This window comes from Ischnura elegans, chromosome 8, assembly GCF_921293095.1.
Source record: "Ischnura elegans chromosome 8, ioIscEleg1.1, whole genome shotgun sequence".
In the NCBI taxonomy this organism is placed as follows: Eukaryota; Metazoa; Arthropoda; class Insecta; order Odonata; family Coenagrionidae; genus Ischnura; species Ischnura elegans.
Window position 1 is genome coordinate 46831972 of NC_060253.1, and position 21628 is coordinate 46853599.

Below are 21628 nucleotides of genomic sequence, written 5' to 3' on the forward strand. Positions count from 1 at the left end.
TCTTTAAACTGATCGTACCAGATCATACCGATATATGCCGATATACTCATAGGACGTACGGAGAATGTGGTATGAGATGTATGGGATCGTTTTCATTTCAGCGCACGTTAGCCATAATTTAATGGCCATTAAGCAGTATTATCTTTTGAATATACCGAGTGGTTGATAATACCTCGGATTATTTTGTCTCGGTTGCTGTCGTTGCTATGGCAACGAATTATGTTGTGGCGGGAAACGAATGCTGAGGTCGGTGAGGTCACTGCGTCATCATCTGTAAAGTAATGTAGCGCCTTGTAGCTGTTGGAACGGTTAGAACCATTAATCACTGGCACCTCAGGGGGCGGTGCAATGTTTTGATGAAAGTGAAAGACTCCGTTCATCTACAGAAATGGGGGAAGAAGTTAAACCAGCTGTAATAAAAAAGACTCAAGATACCTTGGGAAAGTTCATCAAAAGACCTCCTCTCACCGAAAAGCTTTTAAGAAAACCCCCTTTTCGATTTTTGCATGATGTTGTTACTTCGGCAAGTTTTGCATCGTGGAGTAATTTTATGATGCCCACATTCTAACGGAAGGTTGACTTGATGATGTTGCTTGCAGGTGATTCGGGAGACCAGTTTTCTTGATGGACTTTTCTCCGATGAAGAGATGAACTCTGAAAATGTCTGTGATAAAGAAAGTAAAATGGCATTTTTGCAAAAGGTCATTGATGTAGTCAGTAAGTGCTTTTTACTATTTAAATTCTGTCATATTAGTGGGGTATTCCGTACGTTGTGCATTAGCATGTACGTTAGTCTCGTATGACTGCATAAATGGGCTTATGGAATTCGCATCCGGATGAGAAATATTTCGCTATCTCGATCAGTTACTGTAGGCCATTTTTCTTTGAGATTGTTCAAGTATACAACCTACCTAAGCATTATTTCTATTATCTTTTTTGAAAGTTACCATTCTTAATTCATTCAATCTGCCTTCAAGAGGTTCATTATCCCTATCATTCCCTTACTTTTCCATCAAACTTCAGGCTCTACTCTAATCCCCATGGATTAGATTCCCTTTGTGAACGTTATGATTGAAGATAAATGTACACTTTGGAAAATTCTGTGATGGAACATCAGGAATATGCATAAATGGGCTAGCTGCAATCGCAAACCATAAAAATTTGTAAACCTTTTCCTTGGGAAAATTAAAACACAATTGTGAAACTTAATAAGGTTATATTTCTTTATGTCTCAGGAATATTGAAAAAACACCTCTATTCTAATAGTGGATCCTCTCAGGAAGCAAGCTTTGAACAAGATGTCAACACCATAAGAAAGAGTAACACTTTATGATGCAGTGTGATCCATTCTTTGTAAAGGGGTACACACAACATTATTTTGCAGATTTGCATTTGGCAGTGAGTCTGAAAGCATACTTCATAATTAACTTCTTTTGAGGATATAATAACCTGAATGCGGTGTAGAGTACGATATATAGTGGAGGTCTGAAGCCCTGAGCATATGCTATAATTAAAGACTCGTCTGAAAAATGATGATGCTACTGTATCTTCACAGTTCAGTAGGAAATAATATATTTTTGTATTATGCATTTAATTTTTATCTAGTAAAAAAAAAAACAAAAACTTGTAACTTATACGAAACACAGCTATTCCGAGGCTAGGTTGGATGCTGTTCACCGATTGGCTCGACAGCTCTCCGTTCAAGCATACACCTACATTGGTCAATTGAGGTTTATTCCACAACAGGACCCTCAATTGAGTTTTTTGCGACGGAAAATTTACTATTTACGTGTATGTAAAATGTGAAAGTAAAGGTTATTAGGGCCGAATTTATATTTTTTTTAACCTATCTTTAAGCGTTTACATGATATTGTCCATCGTAATGCGATCCACCCCCCCAGCGTGTTATTCCACACCGCAGAGCCACCGAGGAACGGCCTACACCACTTGCTAGAGACTTCCCCTCCACCAAAGCACTCTTCCCCTCCAAATCTTTGCTCCTGATGGCATGATCTAGCCTCTAAATAAATGTGCTTACATTAGAAATGAATTAATTGGCATCACAAAATTTCCAGTCAAAAGTGATCAATTTATTTTCACTCAGTCCACTATAAATTTTAGCACATGTAAATAAAATTAACATTTCAATGTATTTCTAATCTTCCACCGACAGTCCATATTTGGTAATTAAAATGTATTTTCACAAGTTAGGTGCTGTGATGAAAATTTACACTTAGTAATAAATTTTTAAAACCTTCATCCTTCCTCGTAACTGATTTAAAATCTTGAATTAGTCTCACCCCTCTCTCTGTACAATCATTCACTACTTGAAGAACCAGAATAATTTGCAAACCATTCTTGTAGTCAGGATTTTCATCTCATTATTACCCTGACACATCAAAGAATGCAGTACATATTTCAAAGTATTAAATAGCCTCAATATCTTCCTCCTCAGAGAATCCACTATCTATCTATAACTTTTCTCAATTCTGAAAAATCAAGGTGGGCTTGATGCACATGCATGAACTTGCAAAGCAGTCACAACTTTTATCCACCCATCACTTGCATGTGACTTATATCGTTATGTGATCTGTAATGGTGTGTATATTAATATACACACCATTTACACTTACACCATTACACATTTATCACAGATCATACACCATTACAGATCACATAACGATATAAGTCACATGCAAGTGATTTATATTTGAATACATTATGTAATTACTTGTTCAAAAAAGTAATGTTCATATCAACAAAATTCAAATTCTTGCCCTCACAGACATATCATGTGGAGTGTCTCTGTCTGTTCGACCTGCAAAAATTGTTGCAGGTTATGAGCCGGAGAAGACAAATGAACTTCTGCAAATTATTGGAAGGGCCATTGAGAAGAAGGTGAGTTGACTAGTACCATGGGCATACCTGACGAGGGGCAGGGGGGGGATTTTTGCTTCTAAGGGGGAGGGGGGTGGCTGCCCCTCCCCCCCCCTTAGAAGCAAAAATCCCAAAAGTCTTTTAGCAAAATCAGTACCCTGATAAAAATAAACTCCACCATGGTGGAATAAGGAAGGGTAGTAGCCTTCATGGTGGGTAGTTACCCTTGCACAACCCACGCCCTACCCACCATTAAGGGTAAGGGAAGGATAGAAAAATCCTTCGTGTAACCTTCCTTGGAACTCTTTCGCTTACCATCCGTCAACCCCTCCTCTACCCACCGTTAAGGGTAAGGGAAATCCTTCGTGTACCCTTCCTTGGAACTCCTTCCCTTACCATCCGTGCACCCTTCCTCTACCCACCATCATGGGTAAGGGAAGGATAGAAAAATTCTTCGTGTACCCTTCCTTGGAACTCCTTCCCTTACCATCCGTCAACCCTTCCTCTACCCACCGTTAAGGGTAAGGGAAATCCTTCGTGTACCCTTCCTTGGAACTCCTTCCCTTACCATCCGTGCACCCTTCCTCTACCCACCATTAAGGGTAAGGGAAGGATAGAAAAATCCTTGGTGTACCCTTCCTTGGAACTCCTTCCCTTACCATCTGTCAACCCTTCCTCTACCCACCGTTAAGGATAAGGGAAGGGTAGAAAAATCCTTCGTGTACCCTTCCTTGGGACTTAGCATTTATTACTGAGGAAAACATATCCTGAAAGTGTCTCCTCAGCTACTTTCACCTGCTAAAGAGCATTGAGTTCTGTACAAGAACATAAGCAGTCTTTTAATCGTACCCTCCGCCCCCCGAAATATAAAAACAATCATTTTCCTTCATAAAAGAAAACAAAATATTGAAAAATAATGGATTTAAAAAATATTTCTTAAACTATTGAAGTTCTTTCGGTTAAGAAAAATGTTTGAATTAGTTGAAAGCCCATTACTTAGTATCCTGTTTTTCAAAAATTTCCCCACCCCGTTATGCCCCCCCCCCCCTCCCCACCCCCTCTCCCCCCCGAACGAAATTCCTGGCTACGCCACTGTACACAATAGATTCTATAATTGTGTGAAAAAAGCTCATTTAGAAGTTCTTTCATTCACATTTTTAGGATGTAACCTATTTGTGTGGCTGACAATGAGACATGGCGAGAGTGATGTTTGGTATTTGTATGCCGATCTTATTTTCTGAAACGAAGTAGGTGTGGTAGAAAAAAGTCACAGCTTTCTTCCACATAGACTCGGGTGCGAATCTCATCTTAAGATTTTGTAGTATAAGTTTTGTTAAGAAGCATCATATCACTAGTACCTCGATAGCCGAGGTTGTTAAAGCACTACATCTTCATCCTATAACCTTCATCCTCTAACAAGTGAGTTCTGGGTTCAAGAGCGAGTGAAGGCCAATTTTTTTTTCTGTCTTATAATTTTAGAAATCACTGTTACAACTCATCTCCATTATTTTAATTTAGTTGCTTAGCGATTTTTTAAATTTTTATGTTAATTTATGGATTTTTAGTTTTTATATTAGTCCTACCCTTCCTGTACCCTTCATTGAGGCTGGCAGAACCCTTCCCGTACACTCCAGGAAGGAGAGGGCCTACCCACCAATGTTCTAAAATACCCTTCGTGTACCCTTGCTGAAGGGTTTAGGAAGGGTACACGTACCCTTCATTGAGGCTGGCCAAACCCTTCCCGTACACTCCAGGAAGGAGAAGGCCTACCCACCAATGTTCTAAAATACCCTTCGTGTACCCTTGCTGAAGGGTTTAGGAAGGGTACACCTATCCTTCCTGTACCCTTCATTGAGGCTGGCCAAACCCTTCCCGTACACTCCAGGAAGGAGAGGGCCTACACACCAATGTTCTAAAATACCCTTTGTGTACCCTTGCTGAAGGGTTTAGGAAGGGTACACCTATCCTCCCCTTACCCTCAATGGAGGGTAGACCACTCCTCAATGGAGGAGTTTATTTTTATCAGGGTGGTGAATGGAAAGGAAAGTATTCAACAAATTTCCTTTAAACCCATGAAAAATGATATATACAGTAAAACCTCTATGTAGTGAACCTCTCTACATCATAATCCTCCATACTTCATACCACACCTACTGTTCGATCAGATTTACATGTAAATTTATAGACAAACCTCTTTGTAGTGAACCTCTTTATATCGTAAAACCTCCTCTTATCGTACCAAGGAGGCACCCCTGAGATGGCCTAACTACCTCCGCAAATCGCTCCGAGACAACTAGAGACCATTAATGCAGCGGCGATTACGTACATGGAATGATATTTTCTGCAATAAATGTTTCACCTTAATTTATTTTCTTATGCACCTTTAATATGGTGTTTCACGTTAATCATCAGTTGCGGCAATTTTGTTTCATATGAGAGCATACCTAACAGTAAATAAGAAAAAAGGTATCCAACTATCCTAATCATTTTAAGTGAGTTTTGAATTAAGAGAGATCACTTCATTTTCTCTTGAATCATGGTAAAAATCATGTGATAGCAATCGCTTTCTGTAATTATTAAATGATAAATATATGTTCACTTAATGTACGCATGTTAGTTTAAACACATTAATATAATGGTTTAAAAGACAGTAGTGCTTTTCATTTCCAAAGGATATGAAAAAATGGTGTCTATCACTAAAACCTCTCCATAGTGAACCTCCATACATCAAATTGCCCAAATTTTGGTCCCCTCCTTTACGATGTAAAGAGGTTTTACTGTATTAGTACAAGACATGTACCTAAAATAAAACTATTTTTTCAAGGAAATAATCTCATAAATCCCATGGCTTCCCCCCCCCCCCCCCTAGTAATGATCCTGGGTATGCCCTTGACTAGTATGTATCTGTTGGGTTATTTCAGTAAAATGTGTGTTTTTGTTTCATATGTATATGAATAGGTGAAATGTAGCAAAGAGTTCCACTATGACTTTAGTCATACATTGTTCAGCCATTTGACAAGTATGTACCATATTTGTCTGAATATAGTCCCCCCTTTTTTCCAATAATGCCCGTGGTAAAAAAAGGTGGGGGAAAATATTGAAAGGCATTTTTTGAACTTTTCCCGAAACTGAAGCCTCAAAATTAGGGGGGGGCGGATTATATTTGGAGAAATAAGGTATTATCGTCATTTATGTTGAATGTAATGCTCACAGTCTATGATGTATAACCTGAGTATTTTAGCCATGGAAGCATACTCCAGTTTCTATCATTTAATGTCCAGTCGGCCATCCCTGCTATTGTTTAAGGGAGACTCAGTCACAGAAGTGCTTGCGTGGATGAATCAATCTTATTTGGCCTTACAGCCGCAAGTAATTATTTGACTGTTGCTTATACCTACAGGCTTGACATATTCCCAGAGATGGATATGATATTTGTCTGCATGGTCTTGCTTCCTGGAGACCTGATAACATTCCATATGCCAGCAAAGAACCTTTTCCTGTGCCAGAACCGTATTCAAAATTTAAAGTGGTGATTGGCCAGAAATAATAATGTGTACCATATGTTATTAGAAGTTAAAGTGGCCACTAGCATTCTAGCCTCTGGCATCAGGGTGGTGCTAATGGTATATATCCTGATCTGCAGTCATGACAACAAAGTGTTGGCGTGCAGTGTGTTTCAACCAATTTGCCAATATTGGCTTAAGTGTTGGCTCAATTGAAGCTTTGATTGGCTGAATTGCATTCCTTCCTGGCTTGACTTTTTTGTTTTCTGAGGTGACCAGTTGGAAGTCCATCCCTTGGAGTCCTAAGTAGCTTCTAGATCCAGAAAGTGCCTTTGTCAAAATATAAGCCAAAGCTTCCAGCCATTCTTTGACTTATTAATTTGCATTATCGTTTCCTGCACAGAAAGGCATTTTCAAGCCCCTCTACTAGTTCCTTGGCAAGAGTACCATTTGAGAATGGCTCCTCTTGCATGAAGAGGCCCTACAGGCTGCACAGGACTGTCTGTTATGTGATAAAGTACTTACGCACAATGCTGGTGTCTGTCTGCTTATCCCAACCTATTAGGAGAAAAATTTCTGGGTTTATTCTTTGTTATAGAATAATCATCCATTTCTCTAGGCATTGTGAATTTGCTATCTCCTGTTGTCTTCGTGACAGCATTGAGATTCTCCCAACCCCTACCCTTCCATGCCTATTCCCTTGACCCTGGAGGTGTCATCAGGCTCTCATTGCAGTGGTGCCTCTTTTTCCTTTCTCCTTCCTCCACCCTTCTCAAGGTACATGAACGTAACAATCTCAGACTTGGTCTTAGACTGACAAAGAATAACCCTGCAGGCCCATCCTGGTTACCTATTTCCAGTGCCTATCCTAACATCTGAGGAGAAATATCCTTGGATCATTCTCTTCATAGGATGTTCTACTATTCTTTTAGGAACAGAAAAGTTGGTTTCACTAGTGGTAGCCCACGTCACTTTAAGATTGTTGTTAGGATTCTCCATCCTTTCCCTTCCTACCCTGTTCTTACCCACAGAAGTATTGTTTGGCTCCTTATTTTGGTGGCGTCTCCTTCCTTTTTCCTCCCCCCAAGGTCCGGGTGGAAAAATGTCTGACTTATGGGCATGACTTCAGGAGTGCATTCCCACAGGCCCACCCAGAGTACTGTTACCATTGCCTATCCCAAACTTTGACTCATCCTCTTACAACATACATACTGCATATAAAAGAAAAAACTCTTTCTTCAACCAAAGACTGCATCCAAGTATAATTGTACTAGGGATATCAAACAATATTGCAGCATGAAAAATACTTTCACAATACGGACACTATACACTCGATGTGAATGTGGTGTAGAGCTTGATGATGAAACTATCCTATCCGAAACAATTAGTATTTAAGTAATGATAATACCTGAAACCTTATGGAGGGTCTCAGGGGTAATCTCTTTGCTGAAGGAGGGGTCTGAACAATATTACCATTTTATATAGTGTATATTGAATACCCAAGAGGAGGCCCCTTGCAGGATCCACCACTGCCATCTGTAAATCGAAGTGCAAATATATTCCAGTATCTTTTTCAGTTTTTGGGAGGTCCATTTGGTTGATTTGTCAACCATCTCTCCATTAGGTGGATTCTTCGGCCGCAGTGCAGAGAGTGCTGGCTAAAGCAAAGGGCTCAGATCAGCCCAAAGGGAAGAAGCCTCATCATACTAAGAAAGAGGTAATATACAAGTTACATTTGTATTCATTTCCCAAAGCTGTGAAATTCTTACACCAATCGCTTAGTTTGGTGGGAGCTTTTACCTCATTCCTTCAACAAACCTTCAGGTTGGTACTTTCAAGTGATGGAATGGTGAAATTAGGTAAATATATATTTTTTCCAGTTTGAGTTCTATATCTTAAGTAAAATGTATGATCCTTCCCAGTTAATCAGAAAACTAATTTTGTGCCTTACTTTCCTAAACTTGAGTGGATTGAATGGTTTGGAGGGTGCTATAGTGTGTCTCTAGATCCATTGTACCGTATGGAAGGCATGAATGTTGAGTGTGTCAATTTCTTACACACATACATTTAAATGCGCTGCCTATTCAGCATGCTTGCAATGATTTTAATTTTTTTCTATGGAGTCCATATTCTGGTAATCCGCCGCCTTCTTCGCCGCCGCCGAAAAACAAATCTAAAACCGCCTGGAACATTATTAATAATACCTATGGGAAATCCAAAAACATTAATTTTACCAAATCAATTCTCCACAATAACATTTCAATTCATGACCCTGAGCAAATAAAGCAAATAAATGCAAAAGCACCTACTTCAACAATCATTTCCTGGATACCATTACAAAACCAGCTACTGGACGCATTAACTCAGATAACTACTCACATATACATTCAGTTATGAATAATATATACTTTTACCCTACATGTGAAAAGGAAATTGAATCTGTAATTTAAAAAATTAATTTAAAACACTCAGCTGGATGGGATGAGATTCCATGCTCCCTTCTTAAAGGAAATTGCATGAACTTACTTCTCACTCCTATCACGCATCTGGTCAATGCCTCTCTTTCCTCTGGCATCTTTCCTGATAAACTAAAGATGGCTACTGTGGTTCCCTTACTCAAAAAGGGTGATCCTCATGTTATGGATAACTATCGATCTATCTCTAAACTATCAGTCTTTTCAAAAATACTTGAAAGTATCATTTCAAGGAGGATTATGTCTTTCTTAATCAAGAACAATGTTCTATCGAAAAGCCAATTTGGTTTCATAGGTGGCCTCTCTGCTGAATTTGCCATTTACAAATTTATTGATGCTGTCATTGATGGTCTCGATCATCATTTACATACTATTGGGATTTTTTATGATCTCACTAAAGCTTTTAACTCTGTTGACTTTGAGATTCTTCTCAAGAAAATTCACTTCTATGGAATAAGGGGCATCCCTAACAACCTCATTAGATCTTTTCTTTCAAATAGGACTCAATCAGTAACTGTTACACATGACAAGATGTCCAAACATACTTCATCATATCGCAAGGTGGCAGGGGGTGTTCCTCAAGGCTCCATCCTTGGGCCCCTCCTTTTTTTACTATACATAAATGATCTTCCTTCATCATTGAATGGAAATATTTTCATGTACGCTGATGATACAAATCATCTAATCAAAAATGATGATAATCCTGTAGTCACTGCTCAAAATGCTGTCTTCGACATGGAAAAGTGGTGCCTCTCCAACAAAGTAAACTTAAATAAAGCCAAGTGTGCATATGTCTTTTTCCACCCTGCTCAAAAAATAATTGATTACAGCCTTTATTTAAAATTTGAAGACGTCAGTCTTCAACGTGTCAATGACACCAAATTTCTTGGGCTCATCATTAATGAAAATCTGTCCTGGGACTCTCATATTAATCATATTTCATCCTCTAATGCATCTGGATGCTATCTCATTAGACGCATGATGCAATTAACCGACTCATGAACAGCTATCACTATTTATTTTGCTCATATCTATAGCACGCTAAGATATGGTATTTTAGCCTGGGGTCTATCCCCTAAGGCTGTTCGTATTTTTAAATTACAGAAATGGGCAGTCAGAATCATCTGCAAAGCTAGGAAACGAGACAGCTGTCGCAATCTTTTTAAAAAGTTACAAATCCTTCCCCTACCTTGTATTTATATTTATTGTGCTGCGATGCTTATAAGAAATCACCATTCTCACTTGACACTTCTAAAGAATCTTGATATTCATAATCATAACACGAGAAGCAGAGACAATTATGCTGTGAGACAACATAACCTTTGTATTTTTAATACTGGTCCTGTCACCATGAGTTGCAGGATTTATAATAACCTACCTGCCTCATTAAAAGGTGAAAGGAAATTTCTCCTCTAAATTAAAGATGTACCTTTTAAACAATACCTTTTATTCTATTGAGGAATTCCTCAATTCTTAATTGTTTTGTTGTAACTGTGTAACATTCTTTTATGTATTGTTCATTCAGAATCTCTTGTGTAAGTGTTTATCTTTTTTGACGGGTCCTATATATGTTTTTGCATATCTTTTGGCACCAATAAATTTATTATTATTATTATTATTAATTTCTGTCTCTTCCAGACGACACAGAAAAGTACTTCATTTCAACCCATAGGTGCATAGATGTAACTATGTTTTCCATTAAATTGACAATGTATATTGCCTATAAGTTTTTTGTTTAAAAATTTTCTACTAAAGTATGTATAAGTATGTACTTTGAAAATGGCGATAAACCTAATGAAATTATAATTTTATGAGTTTTCTAATGCAAGATTTTTGTGTTCAAATCTGTGCTTTTTTAATGTGCACTATTTCGTTTCAAAATGCCATTTTTCTTCAACTTTATCGTATGTTATTTGAAAAATAAGGATCTATCCTAGCCTGTCAACAAAGAATTATTATTATCCTTCAACGCAAGTATCTAACCAGCGGATTTTTTGGGGCTTCAGCCCCCTCCATCAAAAGGGCACTCATCTCCTGACTTTCTCTAAACGATAAAAAATTGTGGACTTAGATCAGGGTCTCATATCCAAAATTTTCTCATAATCGGAAACATAGTATCAAATACTACCACTAATGCCAGTGCAGCTTCAGCTGTTTTGGTAAAAACCGATGATGACTATAAATTTCAGCAACGTGCAAACAAAATTTGTAGCTTATTTAATGAAATTCATAATTTTTTAATACATGGAAATTGGAAAAAAAAAAAAAATTTTGGAATAGGCAACCTATATACCATGCATGCAACCCTGAAGAAAATTTCTGATGACAGCCTTGCTACACTGGAGTGGTGAGATAGAAGGCTTGGCACATATTGTTGTGGGTAGTGGCAGTTGAATATATTCTCCCACCTTGCAGGAGCCCGTGAGCAAGGTGAGGAAGCCCCTGGCAGAGAAGAAGAAGGCCCCAAAAGAGGGTGGTGGGGAGATACAGCCAGGAAGTGGGTCTAGTAAAGTGGGTGAGAGGGAGAAGGCCCCAAAGGCGGGAGGTGGGGATGAGGGCAAGCAGCAGAAGGAGCAGCCGGGAAGGCGGTTGAGCAAAGTGGGCGAGAAGGCCCTAAAGCCGGGAGGTGGAGAGGAGGGAAAGCATCCGAAGGTGCAGCCAGAAAGGGGGTCGAGCAAAGGGAGCCAGAGGGAGAAGGTCGCAAAGGAGGTAGGCAGGGAGGAGAGCAAGCAGCAGAAGGCACAGCCAGGAAGGGGGTCAAGCAAAGGGGGTGAGAAGGCCCAAAAGGTGGGCGGAGGGGAGGAGTTGCAGAAGACGCAGCAGGAAAAGAAGTCAAGCAGCAATGGCAAAGGGGGTGAGAAGCCCACCAGGGATCCCAGGTGGGTAAATACCCTATCCTCGCACCAATCATGTGTACACTTTTCACTTTATATTTATTAGCGTATCAGGCTTAACTTTTTGGAATTCACAAAAGAAAAAAAGCAATCGTGACCTTGATAAAGGCACTATATGCCAAAACTTGGTTGATTAAGTAATTGCATTTGTGTGGAAAATTTGTTTTTTTTTTGTTTTTAAATAGATACTTTCCTCCTCCTCTGCTTGTGTGTATTTGTTGTGCAAATCCTGCTGTACTGCATCTCCTGTAGGAATATTATTTCCTTTGACCTTTATTCAAATCCAGATCCCTCAAACTTGTGTTTAAAATACACAAGCCACTAATTGGCATATTCTTGCCCAGTGGATGCACTCCCTTAAGGTGCTGACTACACCCCATTCGATTTATCTTTGCTTTTGATCGCATGTAGCTGAAGAAAGTGGAGGGAAAGTTTCTCGTCTCGTGTGTCTTCACCTTTGCCAATTAAAAGACAGAAGGCACAGTCTAGGGCTTTTGAAATTCCGTCACTCTCACTGTCAGACCTCTGTCATGGTAACATTGTAAATCTGCTGGAAGTGTTACCAAACCTATATTAGCTACCCATTTCCTTAGCCTCTGTGAAGGAATTATTCTCAATGCCCTACAATGTGTAAGTCTATTGTCATGGCACCAGGCCGAAAATACCTGCAGCACCTCTGATTCAATCATTATCTTGGATGAACAAGGGCAGCTGTGTACATTTGGCAATGTTAAGTTTCCTCTTGCTCTCTGTGGTGCTAGCCTGGCTAAAGCAGTGGTTAGAAGATGAACTTGCGGGTGACGTACCAGTGAGTTACACTGTATAGAATGAAGTACATTTGTGACTCATTGGTGGTTCCCATCGCAGTCTGAACCCGGAATGGAAAATTCATCTCCGCAAGGAATATAGTTACTGGTGGTGAATCATTTTTAAAGGATTGAAATTGATATGCTTTTCCTTTTTCCTCTTTTGAAGAAGGGAGCAACCCGAGATGCTGTCAAGGAAGAAGACAAAGAAGCAGCCATCAGAAGAGGGCATAAGTGAGCAAGTGCCTGGCCAAAGCATGGGGGAGGGGCCATCGGCTGATGTATCAAAGGAAGCCATTGGAGAGGAGGAGGTGGGGTCGATGGAGGCAGTGGATGTTGCCGAAGGGGCACCATTGGCCGCTGGTGGTGAGGATGGATTGGTGCCATCTGAGGGAGAAGGAGAGGAGGTGGCCGATGGTAGCAGAAATGTTGCTGTCACTAAGAGAGAGCCAATGAGGTGAACTCTCAGTTTATTATTTCTGTGTTATTCTTGTGCTTTGCTGCATTATTCTGACTGAACCCCTAGCTCTTGCTCTATGGTTGATGCTGGAAATCAGAAGGTAAAAATATTCTTTTTTCCAGCTTCTACGATATATGTACCACTTCACTTTTGTTCATTTTCTTTTACATATATTAATCCTTTTCTTACCATTCTGTGAATTTGCATTGATGTATACATCAATGCAAATTCATATTCTGGCAAACATACATGTTTACCCTTATGGTAGTGAGTGAGCAGTCATATTGTCTTATTTCACTTGAGTTCAGCATGCCCCAAAGTACATGTTCCTGCCTATTTTCTTCTATTCTGTGAGTGTATCTTTGCTTTCATGCTTTTGTCCACTTACAATTCTTCTGTTGGCGAGAAATGAACTTCCCTGGTACCATCTAATTGTTACTCCATTGTGCCCAAGAAAAATGCTATTTACATTTGTAGTTTTTCTGCTAGGAGTAAATTTTTCTACTAGATTAAGTGAATTTCTTTGTCATCAGTGCTCTACCTCAGTAAATTGTAATGGACTCTCTCTACTCCCTCTAACAGGGCCACAGCCACGCCTCCTGGTGTGGTTGGTACGCAGCAGAGGGTGGCTATCGCCACTCCTGTCATACGCCCTTCGTCCACTCAAGGGGGGAGACCACGAAGTGCCCGTCCCCATGCACCACGCTTGCGCTCCGCTCTCGGGGGCCTTGTACCAGCTGAGCAGGCAACTCAGGAGGAAGAGGTTCCACCCATCATCAGCAGCAGTGAGGTGACGGGGGCAGAGGAGTTCTTAGTGGAGGAGGCAGTGCAGGAGAGAAGGGCTGGAGATAGCGATGTGAGTGTCCTGCTTGCTTGCTTAATTTTGGGATATTCTTATTGAAAGGCTTGAGAGAATGATTTTGGAACATGAATCCATGAAATAGAAGTTAAATGGGATATCATTTGTTAGGTCTACATGAAAGATTTACATCAGTGTTTGAATCACGAATATTACAATAGAGGATCCTCAAGTCCCTCATAATGTGTTGTCGCCCACCACGCATTTAAATGGGTTTACAGAAGTCACCACTTGTGTCGCTGAAGGACATATTGATCCAAGTTTCACGGGAAAATGAGGTATAATTAGGGATTCCAACCAAAATTTGTAATCATGATGATGTCATTATTCGAATTTAAAACTCTTTAATGCTATTCCTAGTATTTGCAAACACCAAACTGTAAATACCGTATAAGCATGTGTAAGAGGTGCACCCCCATTTTGAGCATCGTAGCTATGAAGAAAAAAATTTTGTGGCATTTTTTTTTTATACTATCGCGTGGTGTTGCAGATGTACGCCTGGAATTTCGACAGTTATTGAATTTTCCTCTTTCAATTTTAATGGAAAGAGGAAATTTTGATAATTGCGGCGGTAATAGCAGCACAAGAGGGAGTAGAAAGAGTTCCGATCCTCTCTTCGCATACGCCGTTGCTCTACGACGCTTGTCCTATTCTCGAACAATTTTGTTTAAATGCTCTTGCAGGAGTATTGCAATAGAATTGCAGCCGTGGAAAATTTTAAGGCAAAACACGACAGGCACATAGCATGAACCTTCCCAAGAGCTTGGAGAACAATCGCGGAACAGTCTGGGAGGTGACACTTATCTTTACATTGTTGAGTGCGTTCTTCACACTACATTTTGTGATTACCAGAGCAGTGAAGGCAAAGTGCTAATCATACTGATGGGTAATTATTTACTCATGATATAAAAGTTTTATTTGGCTTTTCCCTTTATTACCACCTGATATAGATTCCTGGGAATATATGAAGACAGCTTGCCACAGCCACTTTGAAGTAATTTCTATTTTCTTCAACTCCTTCAATGTGAATTAATTGGTAGAAACACTCTTTCTTGTTGATTTTAATAATTCTTTGTATATTTCACAGATTTTTATCCAAAACCTCCCGAGATTTCAAGGGCAGGATCATAATCATGGTTCAATAACTTATGGACATGATGGCTATAAATACAAAATATATTTTTACTGTTCTGCCAAAAAAAAATCCTAAAGGCAACTACTGCAACAGAATTTAGGCGCCTGCGATTTGTCATGGTCCCAAATTTTTCACCCGAAATAAAGTTAATAAGATTTCAGCACAATGTCAGTCATCACTTACCATTGATTTTTAAACGTTAAAGCCCCTCAGATGTAACGAAATGTATTGGGATGATTTTTGCAAGATCGCGGCATGATTGCGAGAAAACACTTTATCGCTCGCAAAATAACATGCTATATCGATCACACCACTAGAAAAATAAAGAAAGAACTTGGAATATTATAACCTACATATATGAAAGAGAGCGATGTACTTAATAGACCATTGGTTTATTTCAAAAGTGAACATCAGCAAGTGTGACTGCCAAGACACATGAAGACACGTTACAATGTATCCAAGCATGTCAAAACATGTGGTAACTTTTATGATGACATAGGTACATATTTACGATGAATTAAAATACAAGTATTTCCCAACATTTTCCAATGTATTAAATGGAAAGTTCTCAGCTCTTACTTTAAAAGTAAGGTGGACAACACAGTCGAATCATGATCCTCCAAATGCTTTTACAAAAATATTTTGAAAAATCTGATGTGTGTCCAGATTTTTGTGGCAACTCTTTATACCACCTCCTGTAGCCTCCTTCTCCTCTTCGATTTCATTTAATATTAATCCTTTACAAAATGGGGTGGTTGTACAGTGTATTCATCCCTTAAAAACTTTTCTATTAGCTACCATATCATATGCAATAAAAAATGAAGAAAAATTGTTATTTCATTGGTTTTTTAAGGTTTTTTTGACATTAACCCCCTAAATATTTTCAACCCCAGTCAAGTTTGTGTCTTTCATGACCCTGATAGACTCAAAACGTGTTTTTTTAATCAGAAGCAGATAACATTAGTAAAAGTCCCTTGAAAAGTGATAAGTTTAAATACAGGGTTGGTTTCCCCAATTTTAGGGTTGCTCGTAAAAATGGAGGGTGATAGAAAAAAAACGGAGGCCATTTTCAGATTCAGCGACCTAAAATTGAAGCTGAGCATTTTTGGACTTTTTTTTGCAGAAGTGATTCCAGGGGAAGGAGGTGAGCTAGGGAAGAGTGGAAGGTTTCAGAATGTTTTTTTTTCTTGAGATTATATAATAAGTGCATCATTTCCTATAGAAATAGAACAAGGAGGTCATAAGGAAGGATATCTTGTTGTACAGGGGGTTGTTCAGATAAGAGTTGCATCCAAAGGTCAAGGTTAGTAGAGGAAGGGACTGAGGACTGGCACAGGAGAAAGTATATCATGAATGGGGAGGATTAAGCCATTATCACATCATTTAAAACAGAAAAATTGGTAGATTTCAAATGTTTAATAGGTAATTTCATTTAGTACATATTACATTTCAGTGTCCTAGGCTTCCATTATCATTTTACTCCAATTTTATTCACTTCCATTTCTCATTATTTTCTTTCTTTTGCCAAATGGATCAGCAAAGCATTCAATTGGAAGCAGTTTTGTCAATGTATTTCCATAGCTTGAATCATTCTGATGCATTTTATGCACCAGTGTTCAGCTGCAAATGAAGTACATACATGTGAAGAATCTCCTCAAATAAAGGATGCTGCTCTTAAGTACAGTACTAACTGTGGCAGATGATAAAAAGGTTAAAATGCAGACTGGGACTCAAGCATCCCAACTACACTATGCATACTCCACCAGTTGCGCTGCCAGGATGCTTAGATTCACCATTATTTCGGTGGGGGTTTGTTGAAAAAAAACCTCTTATGCAAACCCATAGTGGATGACAAAAACCCGCTTTTCCATGACTAATCATTGGCTCTTGGGCAGCTTACCACTAATCAACAGAAGAATTGCATGAGAACTCAGAGAAGAATGAAAATAAAGATACACACACATGCAAGCAATGGTTGGAAAGATATAGGAACATGAGTTTCGGGGAATGCAGAGCCCAAGTGAAGCAAACTGTTCTGGCCATATACTCCTTCGTTCATGCAAACAATGGAATAAGTACTAACATACAACATTAATATAAATTCACAGAAGGGTGAAGAAAGAGGAAGGAACTCAAAAGATAAGGACAACCGTGCTTTTTCTGTGAAATATATTTTGAGTGAATTTATATTGACATATATTTCTATGTTTACATATAAGTATACATATTTATATTAAAATAAATGCAAATAGATAGGAGCACAAACACATGAATTTGACACAACAGTGGGGCACAGATGTAATAACAGTGGAAAACACGGGAATGGGAAGAATTGGCTGGTGGCTTAGTGTATATTTATATGTACATATATTGCCTCAATAGGTTGGTGGTCTGAGGATCTGCCCGTAAAGGAGAAGGTCCGTGGTTTCATACCCGGTCAAGGTGAAAAGTGTTTTGCGGCCATCATTCCATCGCCACACCACCGCATTCACACACACGGTGCTGTGGCGATGTGTATATATTTTTAATATGAATGTACAGTACATTAGACTCTCGTTAATACGAACAACGTTATTATGAAGTCGTCGTTTTTACGAAGCAAATCGTTGGTCCCGACGAAAAGGCCTATCCAAGCTATAGGAAAAGAAACGTTATTACAAAATTTTCGTTTTTACGAAATTACGAACCTCAGTCCCGGTCCTGGCGGTTACAAAATGAATTTGATTACGAAGTTCCATGCATAAGCTATGGCATTTGGATGGATATTCACTACGCTCAGTTTTATTAATCACGCCACGTTTAAGTTGTCCTCATTTACTGTGACCGAGAGCGTCATTTATGGTTATTTCTTCCCCATTCGCGCAACGTCATATAACAAGCTTCATTCCTGTGGAATCATGGTGACAGACTCATTACAGCTCGTAAATTTGATGTACAGTTAGTTCTCTTCCTACGCACATTCGATTTACGAACTTAAAGAGATGACAGCATTCAAAAATTTCGAATTTGGCGCCTTTTGATTTACCCGTTGATATGCCTTGCGGCGTAGAGGAAATCGTTCTCTGGGCATAATCTGAACAAAGTATCATTCATTCCGGTGTGAAGTTAGGAACTTTTCAGCGTTTCGCCCGTTGTTCCTTGCCGCGGAGAGCGATTATTTTTCGGCTCCGGCTGCGTTGCACACCCAGCTAGATCAATTCGTCACAATCGTGAGTTAGCGCACGATTGTTGTGAAGTGTTGCATTCTGCATGGTAACCGTACTCCTCGATGCCTTGCATACAGTACGACCGGTCCGATGACGGCACAATAGGAGGTGCGGATAACCCTTCGCCAGCACGGTTTGCAGCCAATCGCTGTCCCCCAAACGCACCTCACACCATCGCCTAGTCATACAACGTTGTCAAATGCATACAGAGCAGCGATATAAGCCTGATCCATTAAAACATGCCCTTTCTTCGAATCCCCAAAACAAGTGATTCTTCCACGGGGTCCTTCACGCTCGCCGTCCTTTCCGTCTCCATTCTTCCCGGAGGCCCTTATAGGCGTTTCACTTTCTCACCTGGCAACGCTGCCCCGACCTAGACTATTCTGCATGTCATCGGACAACTCTCGGCGGCCGGACCGTAGGTTTATCAACTTAGGAACAAGGTCTTGGAACGCATCTAGTTCGTAAATCGGACTTACTGTACTCGGGAGGATATCAACCCTCGATTACGTCATGCCGCATGCCGAAACTGAAACGATTTTTTCTGTTTATATATATTTCCGCGTAATTTAATCGCATTAATCACATACGGTTTTTTTCGAAGATTCCTAAAAGAAACGTTCATACGAACCCCGTTATTACGAACCTCCGGATTATCAGTCCGTTGAACTTCGTAATAACGAGTCTACTGTATATAATATTTGACACAATATTGTAATATTCAAATAAGGTCAAAGGTAGGGAAAGAAAGGGATAGAAACATGCATGTAATAGAAAAATGGACAAGGAAAACAGTACTGTGGTAGATGGAAAAAGCCATAAATCAGAGAGTAGAAATGTGGCCTGACAGGGGCTCGAACCGAGACACACAAGTATACGCGGCCTCGCTGCTCTGTGCAATATTCTCACTTGTATTGCATTGTGAGGAGGCAATCATTTTCACCATAAGGAAGGGTGGAGAGAAACCTGGCATCAGCAATTGCCTGCTCTTAATGAAAGGTACCTAGGAGACCACAGCTTGATATTCCATCCCATGGATGCAGTGCTGAACTTGAGTTGCCCACCTCACAGCATTCAAGTAGGGATTGCATAAAATTTGGAAAACATTGCCACCACCAGAATTTGAACCAGGGAAGTGTCGCCAATCCTAACCATCATACTAACCTGATGCCCATGCTCACCCGTAGGATGTTTGTTGATGCAGGGGCTGCTGTATGTATTTGTTTTTCAGGGGGTGGTGCTAACTGAGAAGCAGGGTGTGCTTGTCACCAAGATCCTCGAGACCAAGAGGGAGCTGGAGTCAGGTGGTGGCGGTGACTCTCAAGCTGGCAATACGGTAGGTGCTCAATTTTGTCTTTTCGGTGATGGTTGCCACTGTTACTTTTAACTGAAAAAAGTAATTATATTAAAAAATTGTGGTATGAAATTTTGATATGTGGCGTTCAACTATCTTCTAAGTTCCTTATTCATTTTTATTGTTCTAGATTCATTTTTCTATTATATTTCATAAGTTTTTATGGCATTAAAAATTCTATTAATGGTTGATTAATCAATTATTACCTGTGCCCGAAAAGAATGCAATTCCAGGGAGCAATTTTTCTACCATATTTTCTTTCATTTAAGCTTCAACGCAGAGCTGTAATCATTCCCTCAAGGAATGGGTTAGATGTGTATTGTTGCAGTGTATTTATTATATTTTCAGGGAGATGAAGGACGCCATGATAGCAGAGCAGGGCTTCAATCCTTGGTACAGGCTGTTGCACGTGCTGCACACCCCCTTGGTGCCCTCCTCACCCTCTTGCGGGAGAATGTCGACTCAATGAGGGCAGAGGCATCCAGGTGGCGAACACTGGGAGAGCAGCTGCGCAAAAGACTTGCAGATGAGGACAAGTGAGTATGCTTTCGCCCTACTTGTATTTCTCTCTTTTCAAAGTGGAGAAACCAAGAACTCTAAAGATCCATCCCCGAAATGCTCAAAACTTTCTCTAGAGAATAATGCCATAAAAAATATTCTTAGTAGATTCAAATGATGTTTGTAGAGTTGCCAGCAGGCTTTGCAGTTTGTTATGATGCCATTTGAAATTAGGGCCAAATGATGCATACGAAATAGGTAATATGTATGAATATCATAATGAAGATGCATTTTGGAGGGAGATGAATAAATAATGTTAAAGAGGGTGAAAAGGTAATAGTATTCATAAGGGACATACAAAGGTAACTGTATACATATTATTGAACACTTGTAACAAACTGATGAATTTCAGTAGTGTGGAGTTAATCATGATTGGTTCAGCAGTACACCAAACTCTAGTATCTCATTAAGTAAGTTCTTGTTTTAGGTAACCAAGAGCTGAATTTGCATCTAATAATAATTTTAACTGATTAATAAATTACATACAATTGGTTGATGTAACATTCAGATAATATAGTTTACTTTATAGTTATTATTTATATCCACTATCAACAGCTATTTTCATATATAAATGTACTAAAAAACTAGACTGAAATCACTTTTGTAAATTTGCACTTTAAAAACATTGCCGCACGTTTAGTGATGAGATCACAAAATTTGTGACCAATAGTAGGTAGATGTAATGAATTGCAAAATTGGTTTGAAGCTCATGATAGAAATGGAATTCTGTTTGCACCAACTAAAAATCCTGATTGAAACATTACCTTCAACATGGGATCATTTGATGCTGTAATCGATCTGCATCCTCATACATATTTGACATTTGATTATTAAAATAAAAATGTTTAATATGCAGAAATAAATAATGCTTTGTCTTTTAGTTTCCAAAACTATTGTCTTTTAAGCTAATCTTCACCAGTACAGCAATTTGTGTGCATGTGTCTTGCTGAGTTTGTAAGTAGGTAAGTCACACTGCTGACTTTGTTGATTGTTTCTATTTTTGCAGGCAGATGGAGCTGGAGTTACAGCCATTGAGTGCAGTCCTCTTGGAGTTGGAGCAGAGGGTGCAGGAAGAGCGGGAGGCTGTCTCTGCTGCCAAGGGGCGCGTCTTTCGAGCCGACCAGAGAATATGCTCCATGCTGGATGCTCATAGCAGCGCAGGCTACTGAAGGCAACAGAGCCCCACTCACATATCATGTGTACCATTACAATTCACCTCTCCATGCATTGGAAATATATTTATTTTTTGATTTTGTAGCAGTAGCAAGTTATCATTATTTGCAGAGAAGTCACAAAAATAATCCCCAAAAAAAATCTAGAACTTTTAATTTACAGGTACATATTTGGCTTGCAGAGAGGGTAAGTTCTAAAGACTTCATCATAGGTTGTATTGGTCGTAATAGGATTTCACATATACGTACTGATATAACATTATCATCAGGCCAATATCTAGCCTTAAGCATTGCTGAGCTCACTGACATAGCTTTGCTCCTTTAACTCTC

At 39.4% G+C, this 21628-nt stretch overlaps 1 protein-coding gene across 2 annotated transcripts; it reads left to right on the forward strand.

Annotated features, from left to right (window-relative positions):
• Positions 1-57: 57 nt before the first annotated feature.
• Positions 58-21389, forward strand: LOC124163936 (TRAF3-interacting protein 1). 2 transcript variants are annotated; one of them, XM_046541053.1, is made up of 10 exons: positions 58-523; positions 600-717; positions 2786-2898; positions 8005-8097; positions 11270-11733; positions 12727-13011; positions 13597-13870; positions 19446-19550; positions 19917-20104; positions 21133-21389. In XM_046541053.1, the coding sequence occupies exons 1-10, from the start codon at positions 389-391 to the stop codon at positions 21293-21295; spliced, it is 1938 nt and encodes a 645-aa protein (XP_046397009.1). In that variant the 5' UTR covers positions 58-388; the 3' UTR covers positions 21296-21389. The 2 variants fall into 2 exon arrangements, with proteins under 2 accessions (XP_046397009.1, XP_046397008.1); XM_046541052.1 differs by having other exon boundaries at positions 60-523; positions 12724-13011.
• Positions 21390-21628: the final 239 nt, after the last annotated feature.

Coding starts and splice junctions, on each gene's coding strand:
- LOC124163936 (XM_046541052.1), top strand. CDS start 389: ATGGGGGAAGAAGTTAAACCAGCTGTAATAAAAAAGACTCAAGATACC. Junction 11,734..12,723: donor AAGCCCACCAGGGATCCCAG/GTGGGTAAATAC, acceptor CCTCTTTTGAAG/AAGGGAGCAACCCGAGATGC. Junction 13,871..19,445: donor GAAGGGCTGGAGATAGCGAT/GTGAGTGTCCTG, acceptor TTTGTTTTTCAG/GGGGTGGTGCTAACTGAGAA.